The following is a 19355-nucleotide window of genomic DNA, read 5'->3' as shown; positions in this document are numbered from 1 at the left end:
CCAATTTACACTCACCTACCCAATGTCTTGTTCATCAGCAACAGTGGATTTACATTCTTCCTCCTTGTCAATCCGTCACAGCATTTTTGCACAGATAGCTCAAGATTTTTCCTATTTACAGTAACCTCTACACCCCTTCCAGATACTATACTGCCAGACTACTCCATTTCTGTGCCTCTCTCTATTTAAGATTGTTGCCTCCAACTGTATGATGTTGCATTTTCTCCATTATTCTGCATCTCTCTTACAAAGTCCTGTCATACAAAACATACAAATCCTTGTGCCTTAAGGTAAATACTCTTGTTCTATTTCCAACATTGATGCTGTTAGCAAATCTTGTTCTTACATTTATTTAGATTTATAAACTGAGATCAGATATTCTCAGAGGCCCTAAATCAGCAAAAGAACTTAAGCATACACATCACATTTGGCAAATGAGTAGTCAATGGAACTTATATGTGACTGTGTACTAGGAGCACGCCGGATTAGGACCTTAGTACACGTATGATATCTGAAATGTAATAATTAAACAAAGCAAAAGCTTTACCAATTGGCTCCATGTCAAAAAGACAGTTATTCCAATTCCCTAGCTCACCTATGGAAAAAAGAGCCTCAGATCCATCTAATTCACATATCTCAAATCTTTATAAGCAGAGAGCTTGAAAGATCAACAAATTCAGGTTCTGTTGAACCTGTCGAGACAGTGAGTTCCAGAGTGAAAGTCTAGTAATTGAAAATGCTTTCTTGAACCTCATTCCATTTAAAGTCTGCAAGCTGCTCAGTTAATTTCAACTGCCCTGGTACCTGAGGGGGAGAGGTGGACTCAAACTGTATAGAGGTTAGTAGGTCAAAATCAGCACCTGGAAATCCTGGGAACCCCGGCAGGCTAAACAGGACCATTATGTAAGTGGTTAGCACATTTTGCATTAGTTATTTGTTGTCAAACAAATAACTTAAAACAATCATAATAATGTTCCCAAAACTAACCACTGAAATATTCCATTTGTCATCCTTTACTTGCTGGACAAGCAGCAGTTATTATTGCTTTGTTTTTAGGTTTTACACAACAATCTCTTCCAACCTTTTTCTGCAACTCTTCACCTTAGCACATATGCTTTGATGTTGTAAATTAGCAAAAGTCTTTTTAAATATAGCATCATAATAATACATTCTAGGAATTCAAGTTAGTTAACAAGCATGCCAATTCTCTTTACAGTCATGATCCCTTGCTTAGATAAAATCATGTAATACTGCTTACACATTCAATTTGAAAACTAATCTATTTAAAAATCAGCTAAAAGACGTTTCAGTTACTACACCTGCCTCTGAATTTCACTGCCAATTTCTGACAATAGTACAATCACATTTTCCAATATTAAAAAATATTTTTCTCTCCCCTCATCCTGTGTGAAAGACCCATTCATGTAGGACAGAGGTTCTCAAACTGTGGTCCATGGATAGTTCCCTCTATGGTATGCACCTGGGCGGCCGCACACGAGAGAATGAAGGGCCACCCACCTAATTTGTGGAGCTGTGCAGGTGTGGCTCCATTAATTAGGTGCCTGGACCCTGGAGAAGATGCATATGTAAGGTGAGGTGGTGGCCTTGGGGTAGGGGGAGAATAGGGGGTAGGTGAGAGGGGGCAGAGGGGTGAGAAGAGGGGGTGGGAGGAATTTGAGACGTACTGGGCTGCAGCAACCAGAGAAAGGTGACTTTCCCCAGCTCCAGGGTTGCGGCTGCCGGGGAGAGATGGCCCTCCTTCCCAGCCTCAGCTCTGTGGCTGCTGTGGCAGGAGAGAGAGCCCCCTCCCCCTCCCAGCCCCATTTTGGGGGCTGCCACGGCAGGGAGAGAGGGCACATTCATTACATTAGAAAGGTAAGACGACTGATAGTAAAATATGAGTTGTGTGCTTTTATTTGTAGAACAAAAAAAGTTCATTATTAAGTTTTTTTTATATAGCACTTTTATCCAAAGCGCTTTACAATAGTTAGCTAACGGTACAAACAACATTTGGAAAGATCATTAAGTGGTCTGCCAAGACCCTCAGCAATTTTCAAGCAGTCCGCAAAAAATATAGTTTGAGAACCACTGATGTAGGGAAAACTAACCAAAAGACTATACAATGCCAACATGAAATTAACTATACACAAAGTGTACAAAGCAAGCAACATGAAAAAAGATAAGGGAAAGTATTTTTCTCATCTCTTTCAGCTACAGTAATTCCAGATGTTGTCCGTAACAAGAGTAGATAAAAAAAAAAGTATGATTTTTAAAATAATGGTAGCCCTTTAATTGAATCAATTAGCAATTGTTTCCTGTATCTAATATCCAGGTTTGGGGGCATATGGTTTTTTTTTGTTTGTTTTGTTTTGTTTTCTAAAGATAGTGGAAGGATCACAGACCTAAAGGGCAAGGGAGAGAGATTCTGAACTAGCCTCAACTTTGGTGAGTTGGACAAGTCACATACCATCACATTGTTTCCTCAATATAAATACTAGTAATTTTACAGGCCCTGGAAAAATCAGATCTATGAGAGGGGGGCTTCATTCCCTGGGAAGAACCTCACTGAATTCAGTAGGATTCCACATACGAGCAGACATCTGCCTGTGTGGATTTCACTGAATTCAGTGGGGTCTACCCATATGGATCCAATTGTGGGACTGGGGCCTTATTCAGTAAAAATTCTCCCCTCCCCTTAGCACTTAATGTAGACTATGCAGAACCAAATGACTCTTCGCTGAGTATGTGTTTACAGAAACTCTCATAAGATTATTAATTATTACATATACTACAGTAGAACCTAACATGAGCAAGGCAGTTTCCAAATACTGAGTAAGACACATTCCCTGCCCCAAATCCATAAAGGATAATAATGCGCTCAGAAGTGACAGTCTTGATTCCGATAAAGTATGTTTTATTCTGGTATATTTTTATTATCTGAAATAAATAAATGCAATGGCTATAAACCCATAGACCAAAGTGTTACAATATTAATTTAGGTGTGAGACAGAAGCATCCCACCAGCTCTGGTACCAGGAGACTTCATCAAAACAGCATCTACTTTACAAACAGTTCTCACTGAACATGAGGCATGGAGGAAGTATGCCAGAGCATGTACACTTGGTGACTTAGTGCAATTCTACCAGTTCTCCCAACTCATATCACTAATGCTTACAAGGTGCATCATTTTCTTCCCAGCAGGTGCACCCCTATTGCCTGTTTCCTACCTCATAGTCCCTTTTTCAGATACTTGGCTGCATATCTGTTTATAAAGCTACTGTTAAAACCCCCCACTTAATCTCACATTTGGATTATCAAGTTCTCAGTATACACTTCACAATCACCTTTTCACTTGCTCGTTTAATGTATACCTGCAGCATATTGATTATGAAGATAAGTGAAGTGTGGGATGCCATCAGGTTCAAAGACAGAACTGACATTTATTTTGCCCCTTTTAAAATGTGTGTTAGTCACAAGGGCAGGAAAAAGGAACAGACAAATAGATTAATAAAGAATGTCAACCAAACTTCAGGGGTGCTGGAACAATTTATATGATGGGAGTGCAGAGAGCCATTGAACCAAACTGTAAACCTTGTATATACTGGAATCCACTTCCAACCAGAGGGTGCTGCAGCATCCCTAGTTCTAGAACCTACGCAATCATCAGCAGGTTTCATATTACAACCCAGCCTGTTGCTTTGGTGCTATAGGACATCCTAAGAGAAATAGTGGGATTGAAGATCACTAAAGTGGATGACTTAACTAGCGTAACAAAATTACTAACAGAAGTCTGACAAACTATCTTTGCAGAGAGGAACTATGAGAATTCACTGTTTGAAAACTGTTTTGCCAGAGGAGGACTGCTGGATGGGGCCTATAATAGCATAACTAATCAGAAATGAATTGTTTAAATTACTAAACTGGAATGTTAATGGATTCCTATCAAAAGCTAAAAGTTATGAGAATTGAAAAGGACGTAAGGCAAATATTATTACATGCCTAGACTGGACACCATTAAGAATTAAGCAAATACCACACTGACTTGAACGCAATATTTCCTATATATAGGGCCTGATACTGCATTCCTTGCATACCCAAAACTTCCCTTCACTTCCACAAGAGGGGTGTGTGTGTGTATGTAAGAAATGCAGGAATGTGCCCATTGGGATATACAGCACAATAGCTAGGGCATTTACTTTAGTGGTATTCACACAGCATGAACAAGCAACTGCGAAATTAGAAAATGGCTGAATACTGTAACCATACCTCATTTTTGAAAAACTGAACAACAGGTCACTTTGTTGAGGTCTACACAGGTAAAATATGAGGTCAACAGATAAGACTTTATTCTAGTTAAAGCACTTGACTTCAGTAGTATTTTTTCTTGGGAAATTAGCTAGAAATTAGAAGCTAAACTTCCAATATTATTTGTCTTCTTTAAAGTGAGATTCTTATTCTGTAAACCCAACCCATAATGAAGCTATATATTTACGTAAGTGATAAGATATTCAAGTCACAGTGGGCACCCTTAAAATTTTAATTTTTACTTCTCCATGAGTTATAAATGTGTTTAATTCTGAGCCCCATTCTTCCCTTATGCTCACTTCTACAGTCACACTCGGGGTAACTGAGAACAAAAATGGGCCTTCTAAGTCTAGGAAATATAGCTGCGGAGTAAAATATTGTGGTATGGGAAATGTTAGATGTTCGATGTCACTTTGTACAGAGTATTAATATACCAACCTACACTACTCCCATCGGCACAGTTCACGCTGGCTCCAGTGGGAGCAGGATCAAGGCGGTATATTTCTAAACTAATAAATAAATGAGTAGTTATATTTGCATAGATCAGAAGTGTATAGATAACAAAGTATAACTCAATGAATAATTTAACAATTAATTTAAAAACAACACTTAATTGCAGATGGTACAATTATATCTTATCTGTTAAAATCTCAAGAAGGTAAATAATTAAATTTTAATAAAGTTCCATGCTAACCAAGTCTTAATTGCAAATAATAAACTCATAGAAAAGAGAATGAATTAATAAATTAATATATTAGCCTGCTATAGATAAGTAAATAAGTGCTGAGAAAATAAGAAACAATTAATTTACATTTCAAAATGGTTAATTTAACTCCAAGTAGGAATATAATTAATTACTGTACCTACTGAAACAAACATTCTTCTTTATAACATAATGTAACTTTCCAAATTTCTCACTTTTCACATATGTAGATAATATGACCTTCTCATTGGTCCATGGTCACTGGCATGGTCAAAGTCAAATGCAGCTTGATTAGCCGAGACCACAGAATGGAAAAAGGAGGTATAGACAGACGAGTAATCCAGTTAATGAACACTGAAAGCCACTGAGCTTCATTTAGCCCTTGGTGTCAACATTAAGTGGGATGGGGAAATCTTTCAAAGTTTCTGGAGATGTCTTTAGGTATTTTTGGTGGAGAAGAATTTACATTCCTTTTCAAAGTACTGCTGTACTTTTTCACTTGGCCAAGTATTTTATTTTTGACATTAATTAGGGTTAAAAGGGAGAACCTTAGGTTATAAGGAAGTTACTGACAGGATCTATAATCACATATCCATGTAATGGGTAGATTTTATGTTCAAAGAAACTGACATGACACAACAAAGATACCAGGCTAACTGCTATCTAGGAAACATCCACACAGCAGCTAAGCACACAGCCAACAATCAGGTGAAAAAATATTATCTGAGCTGAAGGTTCTGTCCCATCAGATTTTAATCAATTACATGATATGCTTGTGCATCTAATACACATTTATTCATTTCTGTTAAAGCAACTGAGCACCTACATAAGAATAGTTATTAAATAAAACAGTGACAAGGGTCATAAGACACTCAAATAGAGCAAAAGTGTTGCACACTGTAGAAATATACATTTATTTAACACATTTTATAAGGCTAGCTAGCATCTCTCTTTCAGTCACTCCATCTTAATCCCAATTCCTAATTGAGTTTGCATATATTAAGGATGATAAAATTAACCTCAGATCTATTGTATAATTTTTATTTATTTGGTGTGTAGACAGATGTTACTGATGTTTGTTATAATTTGCAGGCCTCTGCAATTCTGTATAATCTCATACTCTGAATCAGCCCCTGGCATTCTATAGGAATGCCTCACAATTATCCAGTCATCCTCCTTAATATTTTCTACAATTCTAAAGATCTGTCAACCTGCAATAAAGTTCTGAGGTTGCTCTCCATCTGCTTCTCAAACAGACATGCATTCTGTGAAACAAAATGGAGATGCTATTGATTTTACTTCTTTGTGACAGCCTATTGAACAACTAGGATACACAATGTGGTGATCGACTCTGAGACCAGCATGCAAATTTGCAGGGAAAAGTAAGAAAAAGCAAGGCAAACATGCCTTAAACCAATAATAGCTGATGACAAATTTGCTCAGAAACTTATTCTTACATTCTTTTGAGAGAAGATGGCACTCAAAGGGAAAAATTCCAGCCAGACAAGATTTCTGAAGTGAAGCCTAACTATGTAATAGATAGATTAATGCAAGGAAACTAAAACTTTTCTCCATCTGCCGAGAGGCCAGTAGGTCTTGCTAAACTATTCAAACATAGGAAAGGACTAAACAAAAATCTGAATTCTCAGCTATGACCTGTAAATAAGTAAATTTAGCTATGCCCTGCTATGCCCTGTAAACAAAGAGCTATATGTGGGCTATCCATTCCTTCGATCAGTTTTCAACTGGTCTTATACCCAGCATAGTTTAGAGCAGCCAGGGGAGTGCTATGAATTATGCCAATTTGTAACAGTCCTCAAGAGGCCATTATGCTGATAGGGGTTGCCCGAGCACAGCATGCTTAGGCCACACCCCCAACACCCCTGCACCACCAGCTGAGCAGAATCCTTATCTGCTCAGTTAGGGTAGCTTTCTCTTCCTGTTGCATAGCCAGAAGTCTTTCATATCAGTTTTTTCCTCATGTACACAAAATTAAAACTTGATTTTGTAAAACATGTCTGGAAAATGAAGAGCTATCAGATGGAGGTTTTGAAACATGGTCCTCAGAGTTCGACCAACACTGAGTGTGTCGGAAAACCCCACCCATTAAAATAAGCACAATATAAATATTTGTAATGCCAAAAGGTGAATATATGTATTTATTTGGAATTTTCAAAATGAAGCTATTAGAAAGAAAATACTGCCGACCAATGTTATCCATTTCAATAAGCTGCAACTTGCTGTAGTGTACTTTCAGCAAGGAAATGTTTACATTGTATTGGAATGGTCCCTATGAAGCTAAATGTCCACCTACACATTCCATGAAGTCATTGATCCAAGTGGCCTTATACAATCCATGTGCTATATTAGGGGTATTAGGAACCAAGAGAGTCTCATTTCTATTATTCATTCAGTCTTTGCAGCACTACAGACTGCTACTACAATCTACAAAGCACTTTTCTTTCTTTCTTCTGGTATGGTACAATGATGAGGCTTTGTAGAATTGTAGATTTTTTATAATTATGAAAAACAATCACAGAACAACTTTTATAAGTATATTGCGCAACAGGTACACCTGACTGTCACTAAGACCTAACATAGTGATTTGCGGGACAATTTCTATCACATCTGTTTAGGGACAGTAGCTAGTATGTCCAGAATCTTGCTGGTTGGGGCACAATCCATGAAGAATCCAGGGGAGACAGACAGCACAATTCACTCTATTGTGTGCATCTAACAAATGACTATAGTCAATGATACCCTTTGTTCTGGTCACATGGTAGCAATACTTGGGGATGTGGTGTTCTAGCCAGGTGGCAGACAGTTCCCATCCCAAGTGTTCTGCTGAGGTAGGAGTCCCACCCTGCTTCTTCAAGGATTGTAAAGAGATGCTCTACAACCTCTTTGTCTGGTAGAAACAGTAAGACTGAAATGTGTCTCACTTCTCTGTTCTTTTTTTTTTTTTTTTTTGGAGAGGATATTTTGGAGTTCAAGTGTTATATGTTTGTATTTGCTTTGAAAGTAAGGAGCTCTGAAAATGTGTGTGTAATTGCTCCTTGCTATCTTGCACGAAAGCCCTATTTTTCAATTCTTTGTCATTATTTCTGATGCTGAAACCCTGGAGCACCTTATTTAAAAATAACATTTTATTCTTGGGGGGCAGGTGTGTGTTGCTGCAGAATTTTTTTTCAAATATGTGTTTCAGAAAGTAGATACAGAAAGAGGGGGATGAGGGGGAGACAAGGTGGTCTTATTCTCTCTTCCTTTAATCTTACTCTCTTCCCCTACCTACTCATTTTTTTCTTTCCCCGTCCTTCTCATTTCAAGCCTGTAATATCACCCTCTTTTTTTTTCAATTCTTCCCTGTGCCCTTAGACATCAGGGACCTCGGAACCAACTCTCACTGAAGTCAGGAAACAGTCTTTGGCTCTAAAGTACACTGACTCTCACCTCAGATGCTTAGGACCATTTTTACAGATATCTGAGAAGAAAACCTCTTCATACGACAAATTTAGCCACTTTGGTGTGTCAGTTGTTGACTATTCACTATAGAAAAGTAATGTGATTTAATGTACTACTCCTTACTATACAAAAGTCAAAACACCTGCTACACCACAAAAATGTTTCAAGTAGTAAAAGCTCAAGACTTTCATCTAAATGTCAAGATTTCACTTCTTTAGAATGTATGTCAGCAGTTTAAAAGATAACATTTAAACAAAGCTCCACCATCAGTTTTTAAACAGTATTCTAATCAGCTCTATCAGATTGATAATGCACTGAAAGGAAAGAAATGTCAGCATTGCAAAATACTGAATGGCAATCTCTTTGGCTCTAATAACTGTGAAACATGTCAATGTTTTGAAAAGTTTACTTTACATTTGCAATTAATATAATTATTTTATTTAGGAGCCTAGATCTAAACTATCTCAGGCCTTTCTAAGGTGTCTATCATGGTAATATCTATTTCCCTAGCTCAGCAAAGCATTTAATCACATGCTTAATTTTAAGCACGTGCTTAGGTTTTCTGCTGAATAGGGATGGGATTACTCTCAGAACCTGTCCATATGGAGACAGTACACAGCAAGTCTGGAGATATATTTACAGCTGACTAGCGTGCCAAGCAGTAAGTCAACATGTGGACCCTGATGCTGTGTGGCAAACTACGACACTGTACATTCACATCCTGGCTTGCCACACACTAACTGCAGGTCTACACTAGAAGTGCTACATTGGCGCAGCTGCACCGATGTGTAGGGGTGAAGACCGATGCAGCTGTGCCAATGTAGTGTCTCCTGCCAACACAGCGCTGATGTGGACAGTGCTTAGGCCACTGTAACTTGCGTCGTCATGGGGGTGTCTTTTTCACACACCTGAGCGATGTAAGTTAGATCGACTTGAGCGGTAGTGTGAGACCTGCCTTAAGCCTCCATGTAGACAAGCCCTCAGGCTTAAAGTTCAGCACGGGCTTAGGTGCTTTGAATCCAGGCCTAAGTGCCAAGATTTTACATACCTGGACATAATTAAAGAGACAGTGATTCCCATTCCCTACTTAGGATCCCACCAAATTTTAAGGGATTTCCATTGTATCACTGATAACAGGGTTTTGATGACAGTGGGAGTATCACACTTTTGACTTACTCATAGTGAATCTGTTTGGGATGTACACTGAACAGGTGTAAAAGTGTGACATTCCACTAAGGACATTCTGTGAGAAGGACAGAACAGCTTAATTTCTCCTGGGGAGAAAGGAGGAAGAGGAAAACATGGCAATAAGTGGGCAAAGGAGAAGGGAAAAAAAGGAAGAAAGGAAGCAGCAAAAAGAAGGGGAAAGGAGAAGATGAAGAAAGGTGTGGTAAGTCCCCTCACTTATCATCATGATTCCATACCACTATCACACTCAAATGCTTTTCTTGGCCTCTCTTCATCTTCTCTTTTCTCTCTTTTCAGTTTGAATTACTGGCCAACACGGCAACAGATAAAGTATACATAGCTAGCTTCTGCAACAGATTATGGAAGGTATATGTGCAAGTATGTTGTACTGAATCCAGTATAATAAAGCTAGAAGCTATGGGTCAAACTCAACCATAATGCATGAGCAAGTACAGCTCTCTTGACTTCACTCAAGATGCATCCACATACGCTACCAGTACATTTGGCTGTATTTCCTTCACTACAAAAGACGTCCTTAATATGTTCTTGGGTCTGTGCTGTCCTAAAAGAATGTTTTATGGCACTCTTTATTTTTATATCTTCATGCAAGCACTTGCCTTTAGAAATACTGGAGTAAAAACAGAACTTTGATAAATTTGACCAATTTATCACTTGAGTTAAGAAGGAGATGATGTCGGAAAGTTCATGTGAACAGAAAATATATAGGCAAACATTGTATCTATGTATATTAAGCGTCCTTTGCTGTAACCCTAAAATGAAATGAAAATGAAGGCCAGTGATACAAATGCATACAGTTAGTCACCTGCAGAAGTGTTTGCAAGATCAAGGCCTAAGGCCACTGACCTCACAAAGGCTCTCAGTAGGACTAATTGGGTCTGCTTATCCATATCCCTTTGCAGAAGCAGGGCCTAAATCACTTCAAATTTATCTTCCCAAGAGGTAGTTTATGAATCTCCAAGTCATTAATCTTCCCACAAAAGTACTAAAACAGTAACAAGAAAGAAAATAAAAACATACCATGTTTTTGGCTATAATGGTTGTGTGTGTTCATGAATGCAATGAAAGAAGAAAATGCTTTAATTGAATGCAGTAACTTCAAAGGCCCTGCTAACAAAACTCATTGGGACATAGCATATGCTGCATCTCATAAGAGACACAGCACAGGGATTATGGGGATGCAAAAATTGATTTATAACCTGATTCTGGAACTGCCACCTCTGGATTATGAAGATTCCTTCGTCTGTCTCCGATTTATCCTTTCCTGTGCTATGACAGGGGCAGCACAGAGCTGTATATGGCAGCCTTACACTGCTTCTGTACTTGGAGAATGTTTCCCAGTGGGTTGCAGAACTCTTATGGCCAGAGATGTGTACAGAGGCCGAATGGGGCCCAGTATCAGCCACATTTTTTTTTTAAATACAGCCCTTAACTCTGTTACCATTGACATCTCAGATTACTAAAACTGAAATAATTTTTGTAACCTACAGTTACCTTTTCATCATACGCTACTTTGTGCATTTCTCTCTGCTTGGTCAATGAAAAGGGACTGGTCCATTTCACTCTTGTTTATAGTAGTTGGGCTCAACCTACCACCACTGAAATCAGTGGCAAACCCGAATAAACTAGGTCAGGAGAAAGACTGGGTCGAGGCTCCCTAACATGGCTCTCATGACGGTGTGGTTTAAGGCTTCAAAACACTTCAAGTGAATGTTCAGCTAAAGAAAGAATAACACTTTCCACTATTTCTAGCCTTATTAGCTTAGACTAAAACCTTATTTATTTAAATGTAATGTTTACAAAATCCAGATCTGAGGTTTTAAACTTTAAGGCCCATTTAAAGCGAATGATACAGTAGGATGTATTTAGTTACAATTTCTGATAAACATTGGTTTACTAGATATTGTAAAAACAAACAGAAATGACTTTAAATTTTGTATTAAAGGACATTCTCGAAGAGACCACAGATATATATTCTCTCCTTCCCCACCCACCATACAAAATTAAAACCATATCTTTAAACTGCATCTCTAGTACAGAAAAAGATTAACAGCCTCTGAAACAAGGCAGCAATTATCTAAAATTATATGGACAGATGCATGGCAGTTAATCTGGGGATTGCCTTTTTGCTGCCAATTGTTGGCAGTCTGTTACTAATATATGTTGGACTTGCCTAGACCCTGGGACAATGGGCACATTTCTTATACATTCACATACACAATGAAATCACAGAAGGGGGAGTAGCCACTCTGCAGCATGCTGCCCCTTCTCATTAGCTGGCAGAAGTCCTTCTGCGGGGACACATGCTCATTTGGGGATTTCTGGGGCTGAGATGTCAGAGTGAATGGGGAGCTGTGGAGCAGCTGCTATCCAGAGCACGTTTCCTTGGAGTCTGGCACATCTACAAGCAGCAATCCAGCTGCAAGATACTGTTGGCATGACCAGCATTCACTATCCCTTCATGACTTCTATCTCACCCTACTCAGGAAAAGGTAGTACACAGCTGCAGTGGGGAAGCTAATGACAGAACAGCTCTTGAGGGAGTCATGGTGCCAGGAAGGACTTATGGAATAGCTTAAAAGAAAAATCTGCTCCGAAAGAAAGATTGGGTCCCACAGGATTTTGATCAGATCTTATTGTGGATCTTTGGACTCTGCTGAGTTGCCAGGTTGCTCACTTGGTGGGAGGTTGTGTGGCTCAATTTTGTTAGAACATACAAAAAATAGAACTCTATGAGGATTCTGAATTTCACGTGTTTAGATTCACCAGCAGGTTTGGTTTCAGTTGCCTCTTCTAAAAACTCGAGGAGCCCAAGGGAAAAAATGTAAAGAGAATCGACTGCAAAGACTGGTGACACACTTCCAATTCTGCAGCAGAAAGTGTCTAAAACTCCTCCAGTACCCTCAGTGCAGCCACAGCAAAGAGATGACAAAATGATTAAATAAGCCAGAAAAATTTAGGTGATATGTTTCACAAAATGTGAACATAAGCAAACCTTTGCGATAGTGTTTCAATATAACACCTACTGATTAAACCTTAGTTCTGACAGTTTGCAGATACGTTTTAATTTAATGTGACTCACACATGAATTCAACCTTTGCCTTACACTACAAGCTAAGCAAGTTACATGAAATAATCACACAATCTCTTCCTCCAAACAAATGTCTGGGCTAGATGGTTGGCAATGAAACAGCAGATTGAATTTAGAGCTGAAGGGCAATGCTGTGAAGGTGAACTCACAGCCTTCAATTCTCCGTTGACTAAAAGTTGCACATGTTGCTAAAATGATATGCGCTGTCCCTGGGGCTAAGTTCAATGCTGAAAAAATATTTTAATCTTTAGAAAGCATTTATTTCTAAACCATGAACAGCACACTGATGCTGGTTCGGATTCATAATGCTCAAGGACACTTCCCTCCTCACAAATTAACCAACTTAGTTCCTTCTCCAAAGAAAATTGAATCATTTTAATTTCATACATAAACACTCAAATAAATCCCCCTGCCATCTGAGATTCTAGCACTTAGGGCACATGCATTTGCTAGGACCAAAAAAGTAAACAGCAGTGATGCTTCATTTTATCCATTACCCCCTAAAACTTCAGAATCTCCCTCTCTTGAAATTTATTCCACAGTAACACTATTGCAGTCTCATATCAAATGTTTAGTAAACCCTACATTCACCCAAGGTAATATTCCATGTCACTGGTATGACAGAAACATAAACTGACCTTCATGAGGTGTTGATTTATCCATTTTGTGAAGGTTTTCTTTTGTACTTTGTCCCGTTCATCTGGGGAAGGAAAAAGGGGAAAAAAAGAGTTTTCAATAGCTCTAAAAATAATATAGCACTGCAAAAGGTTCTGCATTGCTGCTTTTATTAATATTTATAAATAAACACTCTGGTAATGTTAGAAGAGAGAAACAATCTGTGAGACAGATACATGAACTAATTTAAGTGGCACTATATACAACAGCAGTGTTTTTGTGTATAAATGTTCTTGCAATATCTCATTTTAAAACAAAATATTTGCATATGCCAAGTCAAAGTAAAGATTTTTGCATGCAAAATATCAGGTCTCCTCCTCAGTAAGATCAGCATGTCTCCTCCACCTGTTCTGTTAGTAATACTATCAGGAAGATCACTCCCCAGAACAAAGACTTTGGCTTTCTATTCTCAAGGTTCCACTAAAGGGATTTGGGTGCATATAATAAGAGCCATGACCACTTGGGCTAGGCCCTGTAAAATTTAATTAATCATTAAACCATTTGCCAACAGAAAGACTATTGACTAGTTATTTGACAACAAAATACTTTTTGATCGGGGGAGCTTCCTGTTCCAATATGCAGGAGCATGAGGCGCTTTCATTTAAAGGTTGTATAGTCTTGAATTCTTCCATCCCTAAATGTGGGCATGGATGTTCACTATACTGGCATGAGGCTCCAGCTGCCAGTACTTTCTTAGGTGGGAGCTGTTAGTATTAGCAGATTTCCCCAAAAGACTGCAGCAACAGGACAGAAGCAACAGAATAAAACAGTAAGATTTTATCCCATTCATGGAAAGCATGAATAGGCACTTCCAATGATCACATTAAAGAATCAGGATCATTTATATTGGGCTACAAAGGAAAAGAGGTATGTGAATGGTGAGGAGGGTTCCTAAAAAGATAGATAGCAAAAACAAACTGTTCAAATCTCACTTTAACGTTTGCTCCCTTTCATATCACTGATCAGAACAGATTTCCTACATCTATGCACCACCCCAATCATTGACTTTACCAACCAATACAAAATAGAACTAAAATCTATGCAGAAATCTAATATGAGCTGCAGACTCAAACGTACTGTGTAATCACTGCAGACTCAAACATACTGTGTAATCACTAGACAACATTATTCTAAATTTAAGATTAGATGGCCTCAGCAGGCCTGCAAAATGGAGGAGGGTGCCAGGAGCCTCTGCCTCTTTTTGCAGGCCATGCACAAGGTAAGGACACAGTTGTTATCCCTGTTATAACTTTCGGGCAGCGGCTGCCCTCTGACAAAATGTGGGTGAAGTAGTAAAGCTGCCGTCTCATGCATCAACCACTGGAGCTGGCTTACTATGGGAGAGCAGGCTGCACAGCGGATATGCTCCAACTGGACTTCCCCTTAGTTTAAATTGGTTCTGCACCGTATCCTACTCAGAGCCTGATATGATCTAATTTTACTTTTGCTAATGTAAATCTACACTGACTTCAACTGGCCATGAAACAATATGCAAATCTGAGTTAATTTTAATTACATGATCTGAAATTTTAGATCATTGGCTTGATTTTCAAAGAAGCTGGGCACCTTTAGTTCCCATTGATATCAGTGGGACCTGTGAGTGCTCAGCAACTCTAAAAAGAAAGCCACATATTAATAAATAACAAGCATAACCCAATGTATACAGTGATGACAATCTGCATATTGTGCTTAGAAGAAAATAAAATGTATATGTACGGCAGGATCTCTCTCTTTTTACCCAGAAAATAATAAACTATACAACTGAAAAACAAGGAATCAGATATGTTTAGTTTTACTGCAGCTCAGACCTTGACTTGCAAATTATCACCTCAATTATCTTCTAGTCTAGGGAACATGAATCCTGTCTAGAAATTAGGAGACCTGAATTCTACTTCTTACCGATAACATGATTTTCAGCAAGTCATTTACGTATTTGTGCATCAGGGTCAGGTTATACTGGGAATCATAATACTTAGCCACCTTTGTAAAGCATTTTGAGATCTTTATATGAAAGGTGCTATGTACATAGCAAATGTTCTTATTTGTTACAGGAAAATGTTGCTCATAACGTCTGGCCTAATGAGAGGGCCCACCCAAGAGATGGGTGTCTTGGCAGTAAGTGGGGTGAAGAAATCCTTCTCCACATACCGAAGACTACAGAGCTGTCATGCCACCACTAGTCTAGCCTGAGAGCTAAGGGGTGGATCCATCGGCTCAATTCACAAACACGGTAGGGGGGTCCCACGAAGCAGGAGCTTCATGGTACACAGGAATGCACACCACCTGTGCAAGCTTGAGAGATTCTCTCCCTCTCCCTGTAGTGCCTGTTAATTTTAAGTCTATTTTAAATATTAAAACATGTAAAAGACTGCTGCCTATAAATATATACTCCTTAGGAAACTATTTAATTAAGCAACAATTTTGTATATCAATGCATTGTCAATTCACCTATGACGAACACAAAACTGTAGTGTGGCAGAAAACTGTCAGCTGGTAAAGACACGAAAAAGATAGAGGCAAACAACTTTAATATAGTTTTGGTAAAGACCAACCTCTTCAGAAATGCATTTAACCTGCCTGATCTCAAAACAAAACATAGCAAACTAGGCATACTGTATGCAATGATTAAAGACTATGACAACTTTAAACACTGTGGTATAAATATAAAATTCAGAAATGAAACTCAACCTACTATTTGAAAGTCTCTAAAGACTGATAGCACTTGCTCTTTCATGATTTCTGAGAAATTTCTCGGAGTGTAACAGCTCAGCTATGCTACCTATTTGCAGGTCTTATAACTTTCCTTTCCAAAGCAAACATGCTACTATAAGTCTGGAAAATGCAAACCATCGTAAATACTGTACTACTAACCCATACAGCACATTAGTTCCACCAGTTTTGTATTCCATTCCTCCCCGTGTTTAAAGAATTGCCCCATCATTCTTCAGGAAAACTTGCAGATAAGTTCCCGAAACTTCACTTTCAAACGTCAAAGAGTTTCTGTATTTTCTTGGCAGGAAAGAGAAGTCAGAGTGACGACTGAGGCTCCTCCCGGCAGACGGAAAAGTAGTAACTCCCCCTTTTTAAACAAACATTAACAAACATCCATCCTGACTGCTGTTAGAGCAGGCAAAATACTAGCCCTGTGCATTTCACTCATAAGAAAATGAAATATATCACATTAAATATATTTTTCTTATTTTAACTTTAAATTTGTAATTACAAATGAGAGTTCAGTTTGCGAGCTCTTCAAAGCAGGGGCTGTGTCTTCCTGTACATCTGAACAGTATCGAGCAACTTGTGGAAGTTACTATAATATAGATAAATAATAATTCATTAATTAAACAGAGTTTCTGCAAATTCACCAGTTCTAGTGGACAGACTTTTCCGTGTCCTCTCAATAATCAGGCATATACATCCACAGCACAGCATGAGTTTCTATGCCTGAAAGGCTCCTCAGTTTCTCCCTTCACGAACTCCAGGAAAAATTTCTACAGAATGAGCCAACTAACATTCACCTTAACTATCCCAAGCTACAATGTACTAGTACTCTGCGTAGATTTCATATCAAGATATCTGTAAAAAATCCAAATTCTGCAGTTAAAATGCATCTGATCATCAAATTCACTAATCCATGCAGATAAACTCAAAGGGCCAGATCTCTTAGTCTGTACATAAACAAACTAGGGAAATGTAACCTAGATGGAGCTACCATAAGATGGGTGCATAACTGGTTGGAAAAGCGTTCCAAGAGAATAGTTATCAGAGGTTCACGGTCATGCTGGAAGGGCATAACGAGTGGGGTCAGTTCTGGGTCCAATTCTGTTCAATATCTTCATCAATGATTTAGATGATAACATAAAGAGTACACTTAAAAAGTTTGTGGATGATACCAAGCTGAGAGGGGTTGCAAGTGCTTTCAAGGATAGAATTAAAATTCAAAATGATCTCAACAAACTAGAGAAATGGTCTGAAGTAAACAAGATGTAATTCAATGAGGACAAATGCAAGGTACTCCACTTAGGAAGGAACAATCAGCTGCACACATACAAAATGGGAAATGACTGCCTAGGATGGAGTACTGCAGAAAGGGATGTGGGGATCATAGTGTTTAAAAAGCTAAATATGAATCAACTGTGTAACACTGTTGCAAAAAACTAAACATAATTCTGGGGTGTATTAGCAGGAGTGTTGTAAGTAAGAGACAATAAGTAATTCTTCTGCTCTATTCCGCTCTGATAAGGGTTCAACTCGAGTATTGTGTCCACTGCTGGGCACCACATTTCAGGAAAGATGTGGACAAATTGGAGCAAGTCCAGAAAAGAACAACAAAAATGATTAAAGGTCTAGAAAACATGAACTATGAGAGAAGATTGAAAAAAATGGGTTTGTTTAGTCTGGAGAAGAGAAGACAGAGGGGATATGATAACAGTTTTCGAGTACATAAAAGGTTGTTACAAGGAGGAGGGGGAAAAATTGTTCTCATTAACCTCTAAAGATAGGACAAGAAGCAGTGAGCTTAAATTGCAAGGGCTCTTTAGGTTGGACATTAGGAAAAAATTCCTGTCAGGGTGGTTAAGCATTGGAATAAATAGCATAGGGAGGTTGTGGAATTTCCATCATTGGAGATTTTTAAGAGCAGGTTAGACAAATATCTGTCAGGGATGGTCCAGATAATACTTCGTCCTGCCATGAGTGCAGGGGACTGGACTAGATGACCTCACAAGATCCTTTCCACTCCTACGATTCTATGACTCTATCCCCAGGTACAGCAGTGCAGCTTTCTGCCATCTCTCTGCTCCATCCCAGCTGTCACAGCAGCTGCCTAGGACATAAACAGCCCCTGCTGCAAGTTAGAGTAACTTCCCAAGAAGCTATCCCACTAGCAAGGATCAACCCCACGTGACACTTCCCAGAATACCCGATGCCAACATAGGGAGAAGCAGCTGAGGATTCTGCTATGTGTTAAGACAAAGCAGTAGTGTAAAGGGCTTACCAGAAATCAAGTATCTGATCCTAAATAAATATTCTATATGAGAAACACAGTGGGAAAGCTGCAGAACTGAACTAATTGGCAAGGCATACAATATCACCGCACTTTGTACCCTTTTCCAGTCACATCGAAGAATGCATCCACAATGAGAGCCGTAGTACCTGATACAGAAAAAGGCCAAATTTCCCTCTCAGAGGAAGATTCTGAGTTAATCCAGGAGGTAGCTTTTCATAAATTACAACATATTCTGCATGGCAGGCCAAGATTTCTGACAGGCTGTGATAATTTATCCAACGAGCTTTGAACGATGGGCCAAATAACAAATTAACCCAGAATCTGAGGCAACCTGGACAACAGCTTGGAAGAGCTGGACAGAAGGTTTGTGAACCAGGTCTGATCGGGGAAAATAAGTACGATCAGTCTTATATTTTCACAGAGTCTTTGTAATTAGAAAAGATGAGGAGGACATAGCTTAAAAGTGCCTCTTATCTCTATTTTTCAACACTGGCTAAAGAATTTCTCTACCTTTTTCTTCATTCTACTGATGAAGAGAGACTGAAAGTCAGTGTACCCCTGCCCCCAACCAGTCACAGATCTGCAAACAAAACCCCAATCACTTCCTGGACAGCTCCTTTCTTCGCTCAACCATTCTGCTGCTGTACAGATTTCTTCTCCCCTGAAGGAATGCTCAGATTGAGGACAGGGGCTTCTGCATTCATCCAAGTGATGTAAAGAGCTCTGATTCCCCTTTCTCCCTTATTTGTGTATGACATCATCCATTTTTTCTGCATACACACATAGACACACAAAAATATTAAAAGAACATTATTAAAGTTGCAAATTCAAGCACCCAGAAGCTAGAAAATTCCAGAATTAAGGTTGCCTGTGCAAGGGCCATAGGACCCCTGCCTCATTCAGTG

The 19355-nt window shown here is 38.9% G+C and overlaps 1 protein-coding gene across 13 annotated transcripts in view; it reads right to left on the bottom strand.

Annotated features, from left to right (window-relative positions):
- The window catches only part of DST (dystonin), a 452383-nt gene that overhangs the window by 282574 nt on the left and 150454 nt on the right, over window positions 1-19355 (bottom strand). For all 13 annotated transcript variants that reach the window (XM_050950494.1, XM_050950495.1, XM_050950498.1 and 10 more), the window contains one exon: window positions 13406-13467. In XM_050950494.1, coding sequence (XP_050806451.1) covers window positions 13406-13467 — 62 coding nt within the window. The remainder of the gene's footprint in view (window positions 1-13405; window positions 13468-19355) is intronic.

Source organism: Gopherus flavomarginatus, chromosome 4 (assembly GCF_025201925.1).
Source record: "Gopherus flavomarginatus isolate rGopFla2 chromosome 4, rGopFla2.mat.asm, whole genome shotgun sequence".
NCBI lineage: Eukaryota > Metazoa > Chordata > Testudines > Testudinidae > Gopherus > Gopherus flavomarginatus.
This window is presented reverse-complemented; position numbering and strand designations above follow the sequence as displayed.